General features: G+C 37.2%; 1 protein-coding gene and 1 pseudogene across 6 annotated transcripts in view; one reads left to right on the top strand and one right to left on the bottom strand.

Annotated features, from left to right (window-relative positions):
• Ltbp1 (latent transforming growth factor beta binding protein 1) overlaps nt 1-21,512 on the top strand; it is a 389,795-nt gene that overhangs the window by 235,059 nt on the left and 133,224 nt on the right. For all 6 annotated transcript variants that reach the window (XM_015479779.2, XM_048804568.1, XM_048804569.1 and 3 more), the window contains one exon: nt 2,554-2,625. In XM_015479779.2, the coding sequence (XP_015335265.2) occupies nt 2,554-2,625 (72 nt within the window). The remainder of the gene's footprint in view (nt 1-2,553; nt 2,626-21,512) is intronic.
• Nucleotides 6,992-11,364, bottom strand: LOC107136951 (annotated as a pseudogene).

Genomic DNA, 21,512 nt, shown 5'->3' with positions numbered 1-21,512 from the left:
CTGAACTTTCTTACATTTCCTCGTTATGTTTTTGCTAAGAGAGCAAGTCACATTTTTCTGTCATCTCCTTTGCCTCATGTAGCTTAAGAGTTTTATAATTGCTTTTTATTCTTCATGCTGCAAGCAATTTCTCATTTGCTTCAACTGGACAATTTTTACTTCCTTTTCTTAATTATCTGTTGATTGGATCCCTATTCTCAGCTGCCTTTTAAATCTATGTTCAATCTCAAGGCTGCCATCTTGGAATTATTTCTGTGTATCTCTTTCTTATGTACTATTTGTTTCTCCAGCATACTAATTTGTTTGAAATAATTGTCTCTCACTTGGATTTCCTTACCTCTCAAACTTACAAGTCCTCTAAATGCCTAAAGCTAATTTCACTTATTTTCTTGATACTGCTCCCAGCTTCCTATAGAGGACTACCTTGTGGAAATGCCTGATGTAGCTCCTGAAACTTAATGAGTTCATCATTGAGGGAGATATCACATAATAAGAATATTCCATAGTGAGAGAATTTTCCAAGTAGGCTTTTCACATGGACTGGGTGATGATTCACAGCATGGATTTTTGGGAGTATGTTGGATGGAGATGGTCTCTCCTCAATGGATGATCCATTTGCTTAGAATTATTTTGACAGTTTGACCAAAGGGATCTCTAGGATTTATCTGGAAGGATTTAAAGAGCATAGTGCTTAGAGCTAGAATGAATTTAACTCCCAGCTCTGTCGTTTGCGATTTTTAATTTTTATTTATTTATTTATTCTAATTAGGTATATATGACAGCAGAATGCATTTTGATTCATTGTACACAATTGAAGCACAACTTTTCATTTCTCTGGTTGTACATGATGTAGCGTCACACCATATGTGCAGTCAGTCATACATGTACCTAGGGTAAGGATGTCCTGTCATTTGCTGTTGATTCTTATGGGCCATTAAACTGTAGTCAATATCTAAAATGTCCAAAAAAAGCATCGTCACCTACCCTTCATTTACCATGTGTGTTGTCACAATATTGCGGAAGGTGACGTGTTTCTTGCTGTCAGGTCTAAGGACTGAGGATGAGACAAGTTCTTCTAACTGTTGTGGGGAAGGGTGCCAAGTTTTCATTATTTAGCACTTTCTCTATCTTCTCTCTTCTTCTGTTTTATTTATCTTTGAGTATTTATGGCTTATCTGCTTCTCTTTCCTCCCTTTTCTAAAGCCTAAAGCAGCAGAGAGTGGCAGACATTAAGGATAAAGCCTTTTTTTTTTCTTTTTATTATTTAACTTCCATTCCTGACCCTTTGTCATACTTACCTACGATTGCGTTATCTAGGAATGAATTTGCCACTTTATGTGGTTTTGTTAGCTCTCATTCTTAATCTAGATAATGATTTGAGTTGTGTGTGAAAGTATGAGGTTTCTGTTACTTTTAACTGAATGTTGATGAAAATAAATTCATCTGTTGGGTCATTTAATGTATAAAGTTGAAGAGACTGGTTTCAGCTGGAAGGCTAGTGTGGATTATGAATGAAGTAAATTATTAACATCTTGACATTTATTCTGTTTGCACCATCTTGAGTGACTCACTCCCAAGAAACACACTCAGGGTCACATTCTTCCTGTGTCATTTAAAAAACTTTCCTTCCCCCGGTTGGTTCTAGTCTCTAAATCATATTCATTTTGGAAGAGATCAGACTTTCCTTGGCTTTAGATGTTACACTTTGGTGTTCCATGCCTTTTTTTTTTTTCATTCAAAGTAATTCAACCTTCAGTTTTCAAGTGGCTTTTATTTAATACTTGAAGTTTTTGTTTAGCCACAAACAGAGAGATCTTTCATTGTTCATCATTTTCTTTAGCTGTGAAAACTTAGTTTTAAATCTGCAAATGATTTCATTAACTAGTCTGTAGTCTATTAGAAATGTGCTTTGTGTGAACAAGTCACTTGTCCTTTTAACACTTTTAGAACAAAATTAACGTAGAATCCTAAGCTGAAGAGCACTTTTAGAGATCATCTGGTCTGGCTCTCGGCCTTGAAGTAGATTGCTGTAGAAACTTCTAAAGCAAGTTGTTTTCTCTTTTGTCTTTGAAGAATTCACAGGCCAGAGATTGTCCACCATCTCTGTAGGCAGCCTATTCCAGTGTCTTCATTATATGGGACCAGACTAGGCATAAGGCCAAGTGGCTGGATGTGGCGATTTCCACATGACAATGTCTCCCCTCTTGTAACCTCTTGCTCCCTGAAGTTAAGCACTGGGGAGGAATAGATAATTGGTGATAGAAATATTTAATAACCTCTTGGAAGGAAATAGAAAATATTTATGTGATTCTTTCAGTTAATATAATCAGTTACTGACAATTCTACCTATGACAAAATACAAACTAAACTGAAAAACAAGCATCATGTGAATGAAAGCAGTTGTGGAACTCTGCATTGGTATTGGTATTGGTATTTTTCTGATGAATAAGTAAGTCCACTGATGCCCCGAATGACTTTGATTACCACCTCTAGAAGTTTGGGGGTCATAGAATTGAAACTAAGCATGTAACAGAATTGTTTCTTCCCTTACAGCCTATCATGGATATAATCAAATGATGGAATGCCTACAAGGTTATAAGCGGGTTAACAACACCTTTTGTCAAGGTAAGCTAGCTCAGTTCATTGGTATGGACTCAACCATTGTTTTGACCTTTTAGAAACTTGAGTTGTTTTGTCACATGTTGCTTTTGAGCCAACCATGTGAAGCTCACACAGTGAACCACTTCTTGTTCACTCCATTCAGCTACGGAAATATGGACATATAATGCCTAGTTTAGTATATCCAGTTAATGTATGGTTGCTGCAATGGCTTCACTATCATTGAAATTTTATAAAACTTTTTTTTTCTTTGGTAGCACTGGGGATTCTACCACTGATCTATGTCCCCACCCTTCCTTTTTTTTAAATTATTATATGATAATTATACTTAATAGTGAGGTTCATTGTGATATATTTGTACATGTGTGAAGCTCTTTTACCTTCTGTTAAATTGTGATAAAAAACACAGGAGTTCAAGAGCAACCTGTGCTCTCTGTGCTGGTGCTTAATATCAACGCATGGCTGCATGCACATACATAGGCATGAATGTTCACCTGGTAGTGCGACTTCTGTGATGACACATCATTGAACAACAAAAGTTGAATAGAATATCCCTGGCCACCTCAAAATATTTGGATGCTAAATATCAGAGCAAACACTTTTCCTAGGCAGTGGGAAAGCTACAAAGTTAAATGGGAAGTGCCCTGAGTGCTTTTGCCAAATTTATTTTGAGCCATCAGCAGAGTTATACAAATGGAGGTACCTCAGAGTTCCCCAGTATTGTGTCTATATTCTGTAAATGAGGAAAATAAAACTCAGAGAGGTTAAGTGACTTTCCTGTGGCCGCAAAGAGCTAAGATTGTGACTCAGGTTCACCAATGCCTAGTTTAGTGTCCATATTATGAAATTTAGTTTTAGTTGTTTTGTGGGATATCCAATTAATGCTCATCATTTCCCTTTATACATCTAGGGCAAGGGTATTATTAGTAACTTGGTTATACATGTACATTGAAATAAATAGAGTCTCACAGACTCTTACTACAAACCATGTGGATAATTGACCAAAGAAGACATTTGGTCTTGAAGTTTATTTGTAGAAAATATTTTAATTATAGATTGAATTTCTTTAATAATTACTATATTATTAAGATTTTCTATTTCCTCTTTGTATCAGTATCTAGTGTTTTTTTTTTTTTTTTTTGCTTTAGAAATTGTTCATTTCATTCAAAGTTTCAGATTTATTTATTTGAAGTTTATCCTTAATATGCTCTTAGGGTCCCTTTGATACCTAAAGCAACCCCCCTGTTGGTTATGGTATCATGAGTTTTTTTGTGCCATATTCGTTTTTTCTTGATTAGGCTTGCCAAAAGTTTATCAGTGTTACCTATTTTCTGTTTTGTTGAGAACACTTGTCATGTATTTCACTGCTTTCTGCTTTTGGCTTTCGTTTCTCTCCTCCTTTCTGTTTGGTTTGCAGCTGCTTCCTGATTTCTTCATAGTGGATCATTGATGTCAGCAGTTCTTCCTTTGTAGTACGTTCATTTAATGCATAAATTCTTATCATCCTGGCTTCTGACAGTAATGGTATCCCTCAATCCTGTGTCATATTCCTATTTTGTTTAAGTTAAGCTAAAATGTATTTTGAGTTCTTTTTTGGCCCTTAGGTTTTTTAGGGATGTATGCTAAATATCTAAATATTTGTGAAAACGTTCTTATTTGTTAGTTGTTGAGAGAGTGTTAAAATCTACTATCATCAGGGGATGGATTTTTCTCCTTTCCTATCTGGAAAGTTTCAATGTACATTTTTCCATGTATAGTAATTCTCTTGTGGACAATATATACTTGGGTCTAGCTTTTTTTTTTTAAATACATTCTGATATTCATCTTCTTAATTGAGGTGTTTGTTGCATTGAAATATAGTATAAGTATTTGTAAGGTTGGATATAGGTTGACCTAAAATCTCTGTCTCCTCAGGACTTTTTCTTGTTCCTATTTCCGTTTTCTTGCCTTCTTTTGCATTATTTGACTATTTTTTAGAATTTCATTTAAATGTATCTATGGGCTTTTAAAATATCATTTAGCATTATTTTCAAGCGATTGCTCTAGGAATTGTAATACACACCTTCAACTCATGGCTGGCTACTCAGCACTTCACAAAAAAACATAAACCTCTGCTTTCAAGTAGATCCTGATCTAGGCTTGGGGTTTGCTCTCCTACTTAGACTCCATGCTACATCTTCACTGATAATTGCCATGTGAATCAGTCCCCCCACAGCATCAGGATCTCCTCCTACATTACTTTGAAATTGTCTGTTTACATAGTATGCTAAGTAAGACCCAGAGAGGTGAAGTAGCTTGTACAGACGTAGATAATAAGTACTCAGCATAGGGGTCTAAGGTAGACCGAAGCCAGAACAGAAGCTAGCCACTGTCTTTTTCTATTATAGGGAAAGGGAACTGACATTTGTGGCTCACTTACCATGTGTTTGATCATATGATTATGCACTTCCTTGAATCTTTGGAATGATCCTGTGGCTTTAGGGCATTCTCAATGCCAGTTGGAAACTGAGACAGAGAAAGAGTAAATAACAGTCATACAGATAATTAGGATTACACTCTTAAGACATGGGAGTGAGGGTGGGGGGGGGAAGTACTAGGGATTGAACTCAGGGGCACTCCACTCCGGAGCCATATCCTCAGCCCTATTTTGTATTTTACTTAAAGACAGGTCTCACTGAGTTGCTTAGCAACCTTTATCTGTTTTATATATGTTTGTAAGATATTACTAAGGTAGATAGCAGGCAATTAGTACAAAAGATAGAGCAATTGATGTTGTGAGAGCTAGTAGAAGTCAAAGCAGTTAATATTAATTTGGTTTTAATTTTTTAAAAAGATGATTCTTCAATATATTTCTCCTACTGGCCAGTTCCAAGGTTCACTTATTTATGAATGTATCACTTAGAAATGAAAATTTGCAAGTAATCACTTCTTATGTTAGTTAAGAAAATTAAAAAAAATACTTCTTTTAAAATACTGCAGATTTTTGCATTTTCCTTCTGTTGGTATGGCCAACAGAGACTTTAGCAAGTCTCCTCATGCTGAGCATATCAGATGGTTCCACCTGATTATTCCCACTGATAGTTGGTAACATCAAAGCATGGCTAATCTGGTCTCTGGAGGATGTTTGCAAAGCAGTGTTACACTTTTTGGCAAGGATTCTGAAGTGAAGTATCATAGAAAATTCTATCCCTTGGGCCTTAAGAAGGTACTGCTAAATTACACTACAGAGAAGTTTGACTCATAAAAATACTATGATTTCATTCAGCCTAATCTATTAAAATTGCTTTTTTGAGAAGGGCTTAATTTCACACCCTTTGTGATATTATTGGTTGATAAAATGAAATAGAAATTTCTCACATTACGTATGTACCCCTTAGTTTCCCTAGAGCCTTGAAGCTATTTGATTTTGTTATCCCTAACAAAATTTTCAAAAGGAACCCATTAAGCATCCAATTACTTGTGAGTTTCACACTGGGCTTACAGTCTAGTGTCTTCTCAGTTTACAAAGAACTTTTAAAATGAAAGTGATTAATAACTAGAATTACATTGTTTCCTTCAACAAAGTGAGCTAATGCTCTAATGTGTGCGCTGTAACAAAGGACCAACTGTGTACAAGTTAATTTGAGGAGCTTTCAAATAATTGCCCTCGAAGTTGTTTTTTTCCCCCTTCTTTCAGACGAGATTGGGCGCGTTCAGGGTGGTATGGCCGTAGACTTTCCCCCTTCTTTCTAGTGGTCCAGCAATTATCTTTTCAAAGGAATGATTTATTGCGTGTCCACCCATGGAGAGCTAAACCTTGCCTCTCTACCTCAACATTATGAAATTGTTATAATTTGTTTCATTTATCATATCAAACAATACAGTAATATTTCCTGGTGCATCTAGAGTAGCATTTGTCATTTGATTATTTTGCTCACAGTCTGATTTAGAACTGGAGAGATGAAATATTGCCTTGTGGAAATGGAAGAACTTCTCACTTGCTGTTTTATGCTAAAGCTCAGTGGTTCCCTGCATCTGAGTATTTCTCCCTTGCCCATAACTTTGCCTTGGGATAAGTGCATTCTTAAAAAGTCAGATGTAAATCTAGGTTTTAAAAATAGGATTTGTTTCTAAAAGGATATGAGATCAGTATAGTTAGTAAAATGTTTTATTAATGGCAAATGTCTCTTGACCTACTAAAATCACTTATTAGTTTTATTAGTTTATGGATAGAAAAATAAACTTAGTATTTTATACATGTTTAGCATGTGCCAAGGGGTTATAGGTAATGTCAAAATATGATTGGACAACATCTACACTTTTATAATCTGCTGCCTGTATGTTAGTTTTTCATGGATAATCTTGAAAACTTTATTTTATTAGTATTCTACAAACATGAATTGATGGCATACTCTAAGCTATAAACTGAATATATGATGGATTGTGAGGAAGACATTGTTCCTATCCTTAGAATTTAAAGCAATTTGAATTTATTTGGCATCGTTTTATTATACTAGTTGTTTTGCTTTAATAAAATTAATTTACAAAACTGATAGATCAGGGCACAGTTATACTCACTATCAAAACTTTCACTGAAGGGTTTCCTTTAGAAACCAAATTTTATTTGAACAAAGGAAAGAGAATGAACATTTCCTGGGGCATATCTCTGTTATTAAATGGGATTCTCCAGTCTTGATCAATATTCCACATAAATGAGCTATACATAGGCTCTTATGGTTAGAAAGAGCTTGCTTGCATTTCAGTTCTCTTAATAACTACAAAATGTTGAGTGTGAACTTCAGTGTGAAGAGTAGGCAGGGGAAGGCTGGTCTTTGATTTTTTTGAGAAAAATGGATAAATAATAACTAGAAAGTGCAGTTGAAACCCTCAAAACCTGCATGTCTGGAGGAAAGAATATTTATGATCTATAGCAAAATGCTGGATTCAAATAGGTAGGGTGAGATGAAGTGATTAAGAATTTTAAGGCAAGTCTCTTATAATTAATCACATGCACCATTTGCAGAAATTATTGGCAATAAATTGTGCACTTTGTGGGAAACAATTGTTGGATTTATGCTAATTTTAACATGGTGTTAAAGAAAAAATATTGTTTATGACATCTGTTAAATAATACTAAAGCAGTGCTTACTTCAGTAGCATACATACAAAAATTGGAATGGGAATAGAGATTATCGTGGCCCCTGTGCAAGCAAATTCATGAAGTGCTTCAGATTTTTGAAACATCCCATGGTATTCCACAGCGTCTGTAATTTTTAATGTGTTGGTTAAAAGAATAAGAAGTAATAAATGTCTAGATAATAAAATAAACTCAAAGATGGAGTGCTTGGCCTAGCTTGTTTAAGGCCATGAGTTCAGTTCCCAGCCCTGCTAAATTAAAATAATAATATCATTCATATGAAAAAAGAACAAGGCTAACTTTATTCAGAGGGACTATTGCTATAGTGCAGGGACAACCACGAGGGGGTTTTGCAACAGGAAGAGAGATTAGGCTCAACTTGGAATACAACAAGAAAAGTGGAAATTTATAGCCCAGGAGTGAGGGTCGGGTGTCAGTGGATGGGAAATTACTAAGAGGAACATCATTACAAAGGAGATTCTGACTAACCCAACCAGGAGATGTTTTTGCTGAAGGATATACTCAGACATCCCCTGGGGGATGGTGGAAGATGCAGCACCCACTCAGATATTGAGACTGGAGGATTCTGGCTAAACTGACTCAGTAGGATTTTTTTTTTTTTGCTAAAACTGGACAATACAATGAAGCCCAAAGTCAGGGCCTAGTTGAGAACAGAGGAAGGCCTGATTAGAGTTTGGTCCCGCAGGGAGTCTTTGTCAATGGAACGCCCCCCAAAGGCCTTTATGACAATCTCTTGTGTCTTTGAAAGAATGTGGATCTGTGGCTTAGACAAGAATCTTCATCTTACAATAATTTTCAGAGGTATGGTTAATGGAAATATAGAAAGTTTTCATTTCCACTCATTTAACATTACATGAATTCACAGACTTTTAAAAATTAATTTTGGCAGTTGGCATTATTTTTTATATCCTGGGCTTACTTCCTGTAGTCCTTTATTCTTTTGGGGAGGATTTGCCAGATGAAACAGAAGATCCACTTCTGAATTTTAGATAAACAACAAATAATTGCAGACTTACACAAAAAGTATTTATTTATTATCTGAAATTCAAGTTTAACTACATTTTTTATTTGGCAAATCTATATTTTGAGATTATATCCTTTAGCACTTCTTTTATAAAATTAGGGTCACAGGGACACATATACTTTACATGTCTGAAAATATCTTTATTTTTGCACTCATTGTCTTAGAAGATTAGCCATATGCAATTCTGGATTAATAGTTCTTTTCCAAAAGTACTTCAATTACATTATACCAATATCTTCTGACTTCCAATACTTTTTTCCTCTGTAGGAAAAAATCTTTTCTGTGTTTTGAAATCCTCTCTTAATTCATGTTCTGCAGTTAGATCATGTGTCCATATTTGGATTTATCTTTATTTTATTTAGTAGAGTAGAATGTCAGTCTGAAAATTTGCCTTTCCTCAAATTTAAAAAATGGTCACCTATTATTTTGTATCATTCCTTTCTGCTGAAATTCCTATTAGACAAATGTTAGAGCCTCTACTTTTCATGTCTCTTTAAGTCTTTGTGCTTTTATCCTCCACTCTGCTCTCCTCTCTGTCTCTTTGCTGCATTTTGAATGAATATCTCAGTTCATCTTCCAGTTTTCTAATTTCTGCCTTATTATGTCCATTTAGGCTTTATCCCCTATGTTGCACTTTTAATTTTAAGAGTGTTTTTATTTCCAGCATTTCTAATAAATTATTTTTCATAGCTACCTGTTCTTATTTCATATTTTTAAGTAGTCATTTAATGTCTTAAGCATGCTAAAAAAATCTTTAACTCTTCAAAAAATTTTGTGAGATTATCTATAAAATCATTCTCACCTGGAGAATATTCCTGTTCAAATCATTGATGCTGATTATTTTCTTTCTTTTCTTCTTGATGTCCTCAATCCAATTTATTAATTAAGTCCTCAGTGATGGGAAGGAAGGGCTATAGCCACACCCTCCCACTGCAGACCCTTTGGTCATCTTGATAGCTTCTGCTTTCATCTTCTCCTCTGCTCTGCCTTGGTTTCCCCACAGAGAAGGGGGCTCTTCTGCTCTCCTCTGTGTCCTAAAACTAATACCTAAGCTGAATCTAGAAATACTCAGATAGTTTCCCAGCTCTCTAAAGAAACAGCTAGGGACAGAGTGGTCATAAAAATCAAGACCAAGCAGGGCAAACTGGAGCAGAGGGTAGGACAGACCAAAGTCCTTTACCACAAGGAGAGAACCAAACTTCAGAGAGGAAGTAAATAGAGGGGCCCAGGGCAGCAGAATCCAGGCTCCCTGGGTTGTAGCAACTGTAGGAGCAATGGCTGATTGGGTGCCCCTGCACACTGGCTGCAGGTCCCCTGCCACCTCAGCCACCAACGAATAGATGTTTGTAGGCCTTGTTCATCTGCTCCAAGAAGATGAAGATGAGGATAGTGTGGGGGCCCTCGTGGGCCTAGTATGGTATGAAGCCCTTCCAGAGGCTGAAGAAGCCCTCACAGTGGACAACCTTCATCAGCCCATTCAGCCCACTCTTGTATTCTGGCTTCCCATGAATCATTTGCATGTTCTGGATCCAAGTCTTCACAATGTGCTGATGAAGGTTGGCAGTGGTGAGGAGGCCTTTGATCATGCTGGCACAAAAGTGGCACAGGATTTTGTCAGAGAAGTAGCCTGAGTTCAGTAAGAAGTGCTTAGATTGGGAGTAGGAGGCAAGCTGGGCAGCCTGAGCCACTGTAGAGATACAGCCCCGCTACAGTATGGGGACTCCCTCTTCTCAGGCAGGTGGACTCTGGGCATTAAACATGTTTTTGTAGCATGGTGTCTGTCAGCTGGAAGCTGACCATCCAGCAGTCATACTGATAAGAGTCTCCTTGGCTAGTGTTCCTACAAAGGCACCAGTTGTACCTGTGGTCATGCCTATCAGGACCTTCATGAAGCAGAAAGTCAGGGGGTGTACCATCAGCTCTGGTCAGGCACTCAAGAAGCAAGGTATAAATGCCAAGGCAAGTAGTGATGTAGGTGGCCTGGCACAGGAGACCAGCTGGCAGTCCAGTGTAAATGCCTATTAGTCCTTTTCCCTTCAGGATGCTTTGAGGGCATGGAAGCTGATTTTATACTCTCTTGTCTTGGCCCCTTCCCTGCTTAGCTGTATCTAGTTCTTCACTAGGTCTAGAGGCTGAACAAAATCTGTAGCTCCCATCCTGGGGAAGGCAGGAATGGAATCAAGAGTCAGATATTCCAGATGAACTAATGCCTGCTGGAGCCCGGCCATGCCCACAAACAGGAACTTGATGGACTTAGGAAAGATATGAGGCTTCCACTCCATCCTACCTATTCTGGGACTCACCGTCATTGCCATTGTCACTCAGTGACCCTTGTCTCCAGGACCTATGCACCTGTGCAGCCCTGCTTGAACCCAAGGTGACACCAAAGGTGCATCACACCCCTCTGCTCTCAGGTCCAGCACCAGCACAAGCTCTGATTGCTTTCTTAATAAACAAACATTAGAATTTTTTGCGTGTGTGACTGTTGGTGGGATTCTAAATTGGTACAAACACTATGGAAATCAATATGGAAGTTCCTTAAAAGATTAGGAATGGAACCACCATATGACCCAGCTATATCACTCCTCAGTATTCAGCCTGAAGAATTAAAGTCAGTATACCACTGGTATGTGCATATCCATGTTTATAGCAGCACAATTCATAGTAGTCAAACTATGAAACCAGCCTAAGTGTCTATCAACAGGTGAATGGATAAGGAAAAAAATACACACAAACTCAATGGAGTTTTATTCAGCCATGAAGAAAAATGAAATTATGTTATTTGCAGGAAAATGGATAGAATTTGAGACCATTATGTTAAGCAGAATAAGTCAAACTCACGTCAAGGGTTGTATGTTTTTACTCATATATGGAAGCTAGAGAGGAAAAAGGAAAAGAAAGGTGGGGGGTTATTACATGAAAAGCAAAGTAAGATCAATAGAATAGAGAAGCAGGGGGAGGTGGGGAAACTCTTAGGGAGGGATATTGGCCAAACTATAGTGTTATATTGTGTGCATGTACTAGTATATACCAACAAATCCCACCATTATGTACAGCTATAATACACATTAAAAAATGTGGAGAAGAATAACAAAAGAACTGTGTGTGTGTGTGTGTGTGTGTGCATGTTCAATCCCTAGGTTGAACCCAGACCCTTGTGTATACTAGGCAAGTGCTCTACCACTGAGCTGCACCCCCAATCACATAAATATTAGAATTCTTAAGTTCACCTTGAATTGGAAGTTTGTTTTCATAGTAGCAATTTGGTAACCTGGTGGTTTTATTGAAACTTCTACTTGAACTCTAGGTCCTCCAGGCTGAAGTCATATTGTAAAGTTGACTCTTGACTCTTGACTAGTGGGACTTTTCTTTTTATGGTATTCTCCTCCTTTTCCAGAGGAGAAATACCCTGACTCTTAGAACCATATGGTATTATTTGCATAATGCTGATTTGATAACTCTCCCTTTCTTAATATTAGTAAATTTACTTCTTGCTCATTATTCCTAGACATCATTTTTATCTACCTACTTACATATTGTGCTAGCTTTGGGTACAAGTAAAGTAGTTTCATTTGTTTGTTTGTTTCTTAACTAATAAACTGAACTCTGAGGTTAAAAGAATAATTAAGTAATGGAAGATCACAGTTGGAAAGTGGCAAACTCTGAAGACCAGTTCTTCTTTGTGTTACTAACATTTGTCAGCTTATGAAAGTACTTTTAATGTGCATTTTTATCTCATTAATTTCTTACAACACCGCATCTCCTTTTTACAGGTGGGGAAGCCATAACTTAAAGCCTTGCTCTATAAACACCAGCATTAGGAGGATATAAGATGCTGTCTGGTACTTTTGCTATCTCGATTTAACTCTTCTGTTAGCCTATTTCAGTAGTTGGCTTGAAAGTCCTAGAGTTCTCTAAACTTCCTTGTTTATTTGTATAGCAGATTTGCTTGTCTTAAATTGTCTATTTTGTAATTTTAAAATGATCTTTCTCTCTATCAATAGGCTGTTTACCTCCTTAGTTTTATTCTGAAATCTTTAACAAGTAGAATAGTTATAGTCCTAGAGGTTTTTGTCTATTTTTTAAGTTTGACTCCTTTGAATTCTGAGATGGTCTTCTCAGACCACTTTTTCCCCCTGGCCTTATTGCTTAACAGTGTCTTTAATAAAGCAATCATGAATTAACTTTCATCCTTCCAGGAGACAGCTGGGACAGTTTTGCTGAGCTGGGCCAGGCATGGTTGATTTTGACTAGGCTCAGTCATGCATCTGCGTACAGCTGTTGGTGCCAGGAGCTGAAAGGTCCAGGATGGCATCTGCTGGGATGACTTGCCTCTCCTCCATGTGGTCCCTCATCCTCCAGGCAACTAGCTTGGGTTGTTCACATACTGGTGGCAAGATTCCAAGAGAAACAGTGGAAGCACACAGTATTTTTCAGGTCTAGATTTGGAATTGACAAAGCTGCTTCTGCTGTACTGTAGTGACAAAAGAAAATCACAAAGCTAGCCTAGAGTGTCAGAGGGTGGGGAAATAGACTCCACCTTTACATGGGAGGTGCAAAGTCATGGCAAAGAGCCTGGATATAGGGATGGATAGAACAGTGAGACATTTAAAAGATCCATTCACTACACTCGGATGGTTTACAGTGACTTAGCAAGTATATGTGGATTTTGCTTGAGAAAAAAACCAGATTGAAATCCTTATTTGTGTGACTATGAGGTCACTTTACATTTAAATGTAAGAGCCATATTGTTCCTACATTTAAATGTTTTGGTGAAAAAACAATTCTGGTGATTATACTGAGAATGGAATAATTATATTTTAAGATAAACTTTATAAAAGTATAACCTGTGTATAGAAAAATGAACAAATTATAGGAGTAGAATTACAGGGGTGTAGAGTTCAGTGAGTTATCACAAAGTGAACACAATGGGGTAGTTTTCTCCCAGATCAAGAAATAGAGTATAACCTGTACTCCTGAATTCTCCCCCTTTGTCCCTTCCCAACCTTTAATTTCTCCTCCTTTTCCAAAAGTATCCAATACCCTGACTTTCCCAACCACAGGTCAGGTGTTTCTTTTTATGAATTTTCAAATCCAGTGCATGTTCTTTTTTTGTGTGGATTCTCACTCAAATCTATGTGACCAATGCAATGTTAATGTTTGGAATTCTGGCAAGCAACATGATAATATCCATTAAGGGTTTTATTCAAAAAAAAAATCCCTGTAATGCTTTTTCCCATTCCTTCACCATGTTTTCCCTCAATCTCTTTATTTATGAAGCATTGATGCTCATTTATAGCATTGTCTCTAAATTTCCCTTCAGCTCCATTATCCTAAGGGAATTCTTCTGCATATTTATTTCTAGAAAAAAAATGGGAAATACGTATGAGAGTAAGGTAGGTGCAAAGAGATGAAACTTAGATTCTATTGTTCTTGCTATGTATTTTGGGATGCAATAGTAAAGAATCTATTGTATAGGATTTGGGATGTAATTGTAAAGAACCTATGAACTAAGACTAGCGTCACCTTGACTTGATGTTCCATACTTTAAAAATATAATAATATTCTTTTTGTTCCACCTACCAGAAGTTTATCGTAATGTCCTGCTATATTGAGTGATTTAATATGAGAAAGTGTGAAGTACTTAATGAGTCTTCAAAAAATTTTAACTTTTTATTAATGCATTATAGTTACACATAATAGTGTGGTTCCTTCTGAGATAATCATACATGAATGGAATTTAATTTGCTCCATTTCAGTCCCCAGTGCTTCACTTCTTCTTTTCCTCCTCTCCTCCCTCTCCCTATTCCTCTTCCTCTGCTCTAGTGGTCTTCCTTCTATTTATTCATTTTTTTAAAAAATTGGTGCTTTAACAGTATACATAAAGGTGGAATTTACTGTGGTATATTTATACATGCACATAGTGTAATTTTGTCAAATTCATTTCACATTCCTTTCTTTTCTCCTCCCTCCTTCCTCACCCTCAGTCTCCTTCTGCTCCACTGATCTTTTCTCTGTGTCTGTGAGATTCAACCCCCTTCTTTGCCCTTGACTTTGCTCTAGCGTCTGCATACCAGAGGAAACTTTGGATCCTTGACTTTCTTTATATGATTCTAAATCATATTTTCCAATAGTCAATGGCTCAGGGAGAACTGGTAGGTATTTAATTGATTTGAGGTTTCTATCTTACTATCCTAGGTATCCTCTTAGAACTAATCATGCAGTTTCTAGTTTAAGTCAGCTTAGTATTTTCAGTAAAAATTTCAACTGTTTTGATCTGAGTTTGTAAGCCAGTTTGGGACCCATTCCTATGCATTTTAGAATCAGATTTCTGGTTTGTCCCCTTACTATGCTCATATCACTGGGATTGAATTCAAAACGGAAATGTCTGCTTATTTTATTCACATTTCCTCAGGATAGACAGTGGTGAAGTGAGTCATTAGCACATTGTATTTTCCCAAAGCTCTTTGACCTTAATCTCTGAGGCTATAACATCAACGGGCAGATGCCTGCTGTCTATAAGTGATGAGGAGGGTCCCTGATGGATTCATAGTTCGGTGAATGTTTCAAGGAGAAATTAGCGAAGTGTCTGTAGACTGTAGTCAGAAGTCCAAGACCAACAGAGTGTGTGTGTTATTAGCGGCCGAGTCCATGTGAGGCACATATGTATCAAGAAATAAATACAAGCTGTTCTCTGGGCTCTGACAATCCTTTTATCATGTTACCCTGAAGTCAGACAGATTGGAAGGAAAGGGAGATGCTCCCACAGTGGTTTGACTCCTTTCAGTGAGTCTTGTGATTGAATTCATCCTGTGGTGGGCTATCGTTTATAGTGGTGAGACAGTCCAGAGGGGAGCCTTGGGCAAGCAGGCAGGCCTAAATGAGGCCAGTTTAACCACATCTTTGTAACCCATACAATAATTTTTGGGGCCAGCCTCAGAGAGCAACATTTCACAAAACATACCCCACAGACCACCAATTCAGAAGGATGTTAATAGATTGTGTGTGAAAAAAGGTTCCACAGCCAAATCTGTAGAAAACACAAAGTTAAACAAAGAAAACCAGGAGTTCTTGCCAAAGGAGTTCTTGAACTCTTTGTTGTGCTATGTATACAGAATACGCAGTTTCCCCAAACATATTTGGCCACAGGGCCCCTCCTGTAGCAGAAGCCTCACAAAGCTTGTGTTTTGTTAAAAATCACTTGGGTAAAATTGCTCTAGAACATTGGTGTTCAAAGTCTTTTCTTTTTAAATCATTTATCTCCTAAAATAATTTTGGAAAAACTCACACATTTATTTGCATTTTTTAAATAAATTGAATGAGTATGATAGATTCATTTCTGTCATATTTATATTATACATACAAGGCAAAGCTGGGCCTTTCTGTGAAGTAAATAATCCTCAAGGAGGATGTATTTTAAAATAATTTATTTGTTAGGTGCCTATGAGAATTTTACCCTGCAGGACACTGTACCTGGGTAGTCTAGAAAGGTTCTAATTGGATAAGAGATTGCCTTAACTTGGGAAAGAAGAGGGTGCTAAGCAAAGGGGAAGATAGATACGGAAGAGTGGCAGATGTATTCTTAAGAAATCACTTTTTAAAAAATAATTTCAAAAGGAAACATTTGAAGACTTACAATCTAGAAATTGCTTCCCTTAAAAGTACTGGAATCTTGTGCATCCCTGTGGAATGTCTTCATGTTCCTTCAGGGGGACATGTACCCCGTGTAAACCTGCTTCTTTGAAAGTTTGAGAAATACCTATGTCTTCTTGGATAGTGGTTTCCTTCTCTATTAAGTGATCCTTCTTAAATAGCCAAATAGTCCATCTGGCTGGGGAAAGTATTTATCTCAAGAGGTATTTTTTTTTCTGCTTTCAAGTGGAAGTCATACTGCTAATGGAATTCCATAATGGAATTTCTATCCATCAGCAAAAGCTGAACATACACAGCTGAGCCTCCAGAAAGCCTCATAGCTTTACACAGCATAAAGATCTTCACATACTGTTCTCACCTTGTACCTAATTCCTGTTAGTTACTAGACATGCCTCATTTCCTGTATAAACTTGCGTCACTGAAAAAGCTGAAAATTATGACTTTGTTAAACATACATACTTTCCTGTAGGAGAATAGATGCATGAAAGTCCATTTATTTCCCATAAGAGCACTTGTGCTATTTGTAACATTTCATGCATTAAATGTCATACTTTATTTATTCCTTGGCATTTTTGACCCTGGCAACTTGCAGATTGTTTTGAAGTCAAAGAATATTTAAGCTACAAGTAACCACGGGGATTATTTGCTTTAGCCCTTTTGACTTACAGGAGAGGAAACTGAGGTCAGGAGAAATTAAGTGAATTGCTCTAGGTAACAGAAGTTAGTTCTTGGTTGGTGGGATATTGCTTCTATTAGGTTCCCCATCCCTTAATCCTTTTGAAAAATAGGATATTGGACAAAATTATCTTTATAAAATGGTATTAGCTATTGTTGCTATTGCTATTGTTCACCTCCAGAACTGTTATCCCTAACAGTTCCAAGGAGATCAGGTGTGCTTTACCAATATAAAGGAGAGGAAGACCTGTGCCTCACTGTGCTACCTTATCAGATCATTTCCTGGGACTGAACCCATGGGCTTTATTTTAGGTTGTTTAGGTTGTTTTAGGTTGTTTAAAGAGACTCCTTGTTATGCATATTTCTTGACTATTCTGTATTTTTTTATGCCCTCTAGTTAATAGAAGACCAGATATCTTATTTCTTTTGTGTAAGGTTGAACCGTAAAACATGGTTCTAGAATATTCAACTATTTTAGACTCAGAAGAAGAGCAGTTTTGTATTCTTGAACTTAATATTGGTCTGAGGCGTGTCATAGCGCCTATAGGCTGAGACACTCTATATGTATTCAGAAGGTGGAGAAGGGTGTGAATCTGCATGTCACTGTAGCTATACCAGCTTTGTCTACTTTAGAGGATCGTGGGAGCCATTTGAGCCTCTCTCCATGTTTCTGCTTCTGTAAACTTCTAGATTGCCCTTACCCAGCAGCTAGGATGGAGAAAGAGAGCAGGTGACTGGCTCTGGGACAGTGTAGCTCCTTCAGTTTGGCCTTTGTTCTTTAACCCAGTGAGTGGAGTTACCTACAGTGGCAACACCATTCCTGTCAAGGATGGAATTCTAGTTTTCCAGAAAAATTCAGTGGTCTACAGAGGGGGAACAATAAATAAATTCATTCATCTATCCATTTTTTTTAAACCAAGTACTAAAATACTTTTTACATCATCAGAATACATTAAGGAATGTTGGTTGATCCTGTAAAATGCGAGACTTCTGAAATTCTACTTGGCAACTATAAATTATCTGTAAAATTACAAATATTGTCATAAAGATAGGAGCTTTTCTTTTGCCTTTTCTTTTTCTTTCTGCAGATGTGGGTGTGTGCACATGTGCACACATGGTTCTGGGAGAAACTTTTCCGAAAGAAAATAGACTTAGGAATGAAGTCTCAGTAAAAATTATAACTCAGTTTGCCAATCACGTTTCATACCACAGAACTTGGCCCGATATGGCCTTCTCTTGAAATGTTCCTTGAACTTCTCATATCCAGATATAACAAGTTCAGTTTGGTCCCATGTTTTTTTTCTTTCTTTCTTTCTTTTTTTTTTTTTTTTTTTNTGTCTAGAAAGGTCTTAGAGAGTTTGATCACCTCAGAAACTCTTTTCAACAACTGCTCATGTTTCTTATTTCCGAGGTTCTAAATTAAAAATTGTGAGGGATAAGCTTTTTATTTTTTAATTTTCTTTTAATATAAAAAATATAGACTATCGAGCCACCCACAAACGTCTCAGGAACAAAGCAGGGTATGGCAGAATTAAGTGGCAAAAAATCAGAGAATCCCTATGTAATTTTTAGATGTAAAAATTTACCTTTGGGTGCTGTTAACAATTTATGAGTAGAATTCTTTTCAGAGTTTAATTTGTGAGTTGTTGAAACTTGGAACATGATTTGTCAACAGAAATAATTCAGATCAGTGATTTTCCACTCCTTAACCCTTGCTGTCTTATAGAGCTGGTCTTCAAGCAGGAGGAAGGAGACTGCTTTACTTAAAGCAGCTATGCTGGGTGTTCAGGATCCAGGGACAGGTCTGCAGGGCCATCTTAGGTCTCATGAACCCTGTTGGGGTCCTGGTCTGACAGGGTAGCACTAAAACTGTCTCTCTGGTCACAAGCCACCAAGCTCTGAAGCCAGCAACTTGGTGGGCCTGGGTTCTGTTTTGCTTCTAGGTGAGCCACCCATTTATCTTGAGGCCAAGACACAGTCTCAGAACAGCAGGGAAGTGTCCAAAAGTAGAAGATATGGCAAAGTCAAGTGAACCAGACCCTTCAAATCTTTATGTAGCCAGCTCCCACCTCCGTCTTGCCTTGTTCCTCAGAAAACCTCATTTCAAAATGGTCTCTTTTGCTTTTAGAAATTCATTTTTTTTCTCCTCCTCATCACATCTGTGTGTTTTTCAAGGAAGACTTTACTGACATTTCGGGTAGGAAATTCCTTGTCAAGGGGGCTTTCAGAATTCTGAGCAGAAGAATGTAATCATGAGCAGGCTCTAGGAAAAAAAAATCAAATCATTTATCTCACTTTCAGAATTTTTAATATCCCTAGTGTTCATTCAGTGTATTTCCTAGTACCTAATGGCAGCCCCAGATGTCCCCTAGGTAAGAATATTGTACTCACTTAGAAAATCACCAATGAGTTCTCCCTGAGTGCTGAGAAGAAGACAATCTTATTAACCTATAACATTCCTATCTATGTTTAAATTTTAGAAGAAGAAGTTTTTATATTTAAATAGTTAATAAATATATGAAAAATGTTCATTGTCATGACTCATCAGAGAAGTGCAAATTAAAAATACAATGAGATAACATTACCCTCTGCCAGAATGACTAAATTTAGTAAAAAGACTAGTACTAGGTTAACAAGGATGTGTTAACAACTGCTACTGGGAATGGAAATTGGCTTAACTTCTGTGGACAACTATTTGATAATTTATTAAAGTAAATAAAGACCTTCTCTAGTGATCTGGAAATTCTACTCCTAGTATATACCAAATATATNATATATATATATATATATATATATATATATATATATATATATATGATATGTAACAAGACCTTTTAAATACATACATGTAAGAATGCCCACAGATCATTATTAATAATAGCCTCTAATGCGAAATAACTAAAATATCCATCAATAGAATGGATAAATTAATTTTGGGATCTTTATACAATGAAATATAATATGAATTAACTTCATGCAACAACATTGATGAATTTTATAACCATAATAGTGAGTAAAAGAAGTCAGATAAAAGAATATATACAATTTTCTTTATGTAGGAAATTGTATATAACTTTCTTTATGAAGTTCAAGGACAGGCAAGACTAATGAATGATAAAAGCCAGGATTATAGTTAGCTGTGGGCACAGATATGTTAACTAGGAAGGGGCTTGAAGAAATTATACATCATGATCTTGGTGATCAGACAGTATGTGCACAATATGCACACTTAAATATGTATATGTAAAAAATTATCTAGCTGTATAGTTAAGATTAACACACATTGATGTATACAAAACAAAGAGAGGATACTTGGAAATTTTTTTTTATTAGCTACACATGACAGTACAATGATCTTCACAATTAATACATTTGAATCAAATGGGGTATAATTTCTCATTTTTCTGATTTAATGAATCTCTTATGGCATTTCAGAAAATATGATTTTAAAAAATCAGACAACTGAAGGAAACAGCTCTTTCTAGAAATTGTGAGCCTGTATGAGTAGGAAAATCCATCCTCCTAGGTTCCTAGGACCAATCGGGGTGGTGTCAGTGCTAGCGGTACTGCACAAGTCTCACTCTGATCAGAGAGTGTGAATAGAGGAATCTTACATGATTCTCCTTCCTGGTGAACTTTTTGGTTTCTTCCTGTTCAGACCCACAGACTTGCATAGTCCTTACTGTTTTCCTTTCTCTTTTTCTTTTTTTGTCTTAATTCTTGTTTCCCTTTCCGGGGGCATCATGGTTAGGACTGTGAGCAATGTTGAGAGGACTCCGAGGAGAGGAATTGGAAGAAGGCACAAAGCAGTGGTTATGAATTGGGCATTTCTGAACGGGGGACACCCTTCACCTTAACAGGCAGCCAGCAGTGGGGCTGGGATGGTGCTGCCACACAAAGTTCCTGTGCTGACTGTGGTAGTACACCCCAGCAACCCCAGCTACCCAGGATTGCAGATTCGAGGCCAGCCTCAGCCACTTAGTGAGACCCAAAATAAAATGAAATAAAACAACCAAAAAAATGGGTGGGGGATATGGGTACTTAGCTCAGTGGTAGAGTGCCCTAGTATTCACAAGGTCCTGGGTTCGATCTGGGGGTGGTGGTGGTGGGGGTGGGGGTAAGCAATAAGCAAGCTGGAAGAAAAGGAACCTCCTAACAACGAAAAATTCTGCATCCCAAGAATGTGATCATGGAATGTGCAGTGGCAAACCAGTGAATGAGGGGTACAGGCCATTTAGGAGAAGAAAGTTGATAATTATACCCTAGTGGGAACTTGAAGGGAAGTAGGAGAGGAGAAATTTGGTCCAGTCTTTTTGACCACAACTGGCTGGTTACCCAAGCTTGAGGTTTTGCTTGGGACATATGATAGGGGCTTCACTTGGACCTCGTAAGCTCCAGCTGGAC

This window comes from Marmota marmota, unplaced genomic scaffold (assembly GCF_001458135.2).
Source record: "Marmota marmota marmota unplaced genomic scaffold, marMar, whole genome shotgun sequence".
NCBI classification, from domain to species: Eukaryota; Metazoa; Chordata; class Mammalia; order Rodentia; family Sciuridae; genus Marmota; species Marmota marmota.
This window is presented reverse-complemented; position numbering and strand designations above follow the sequence as displayed.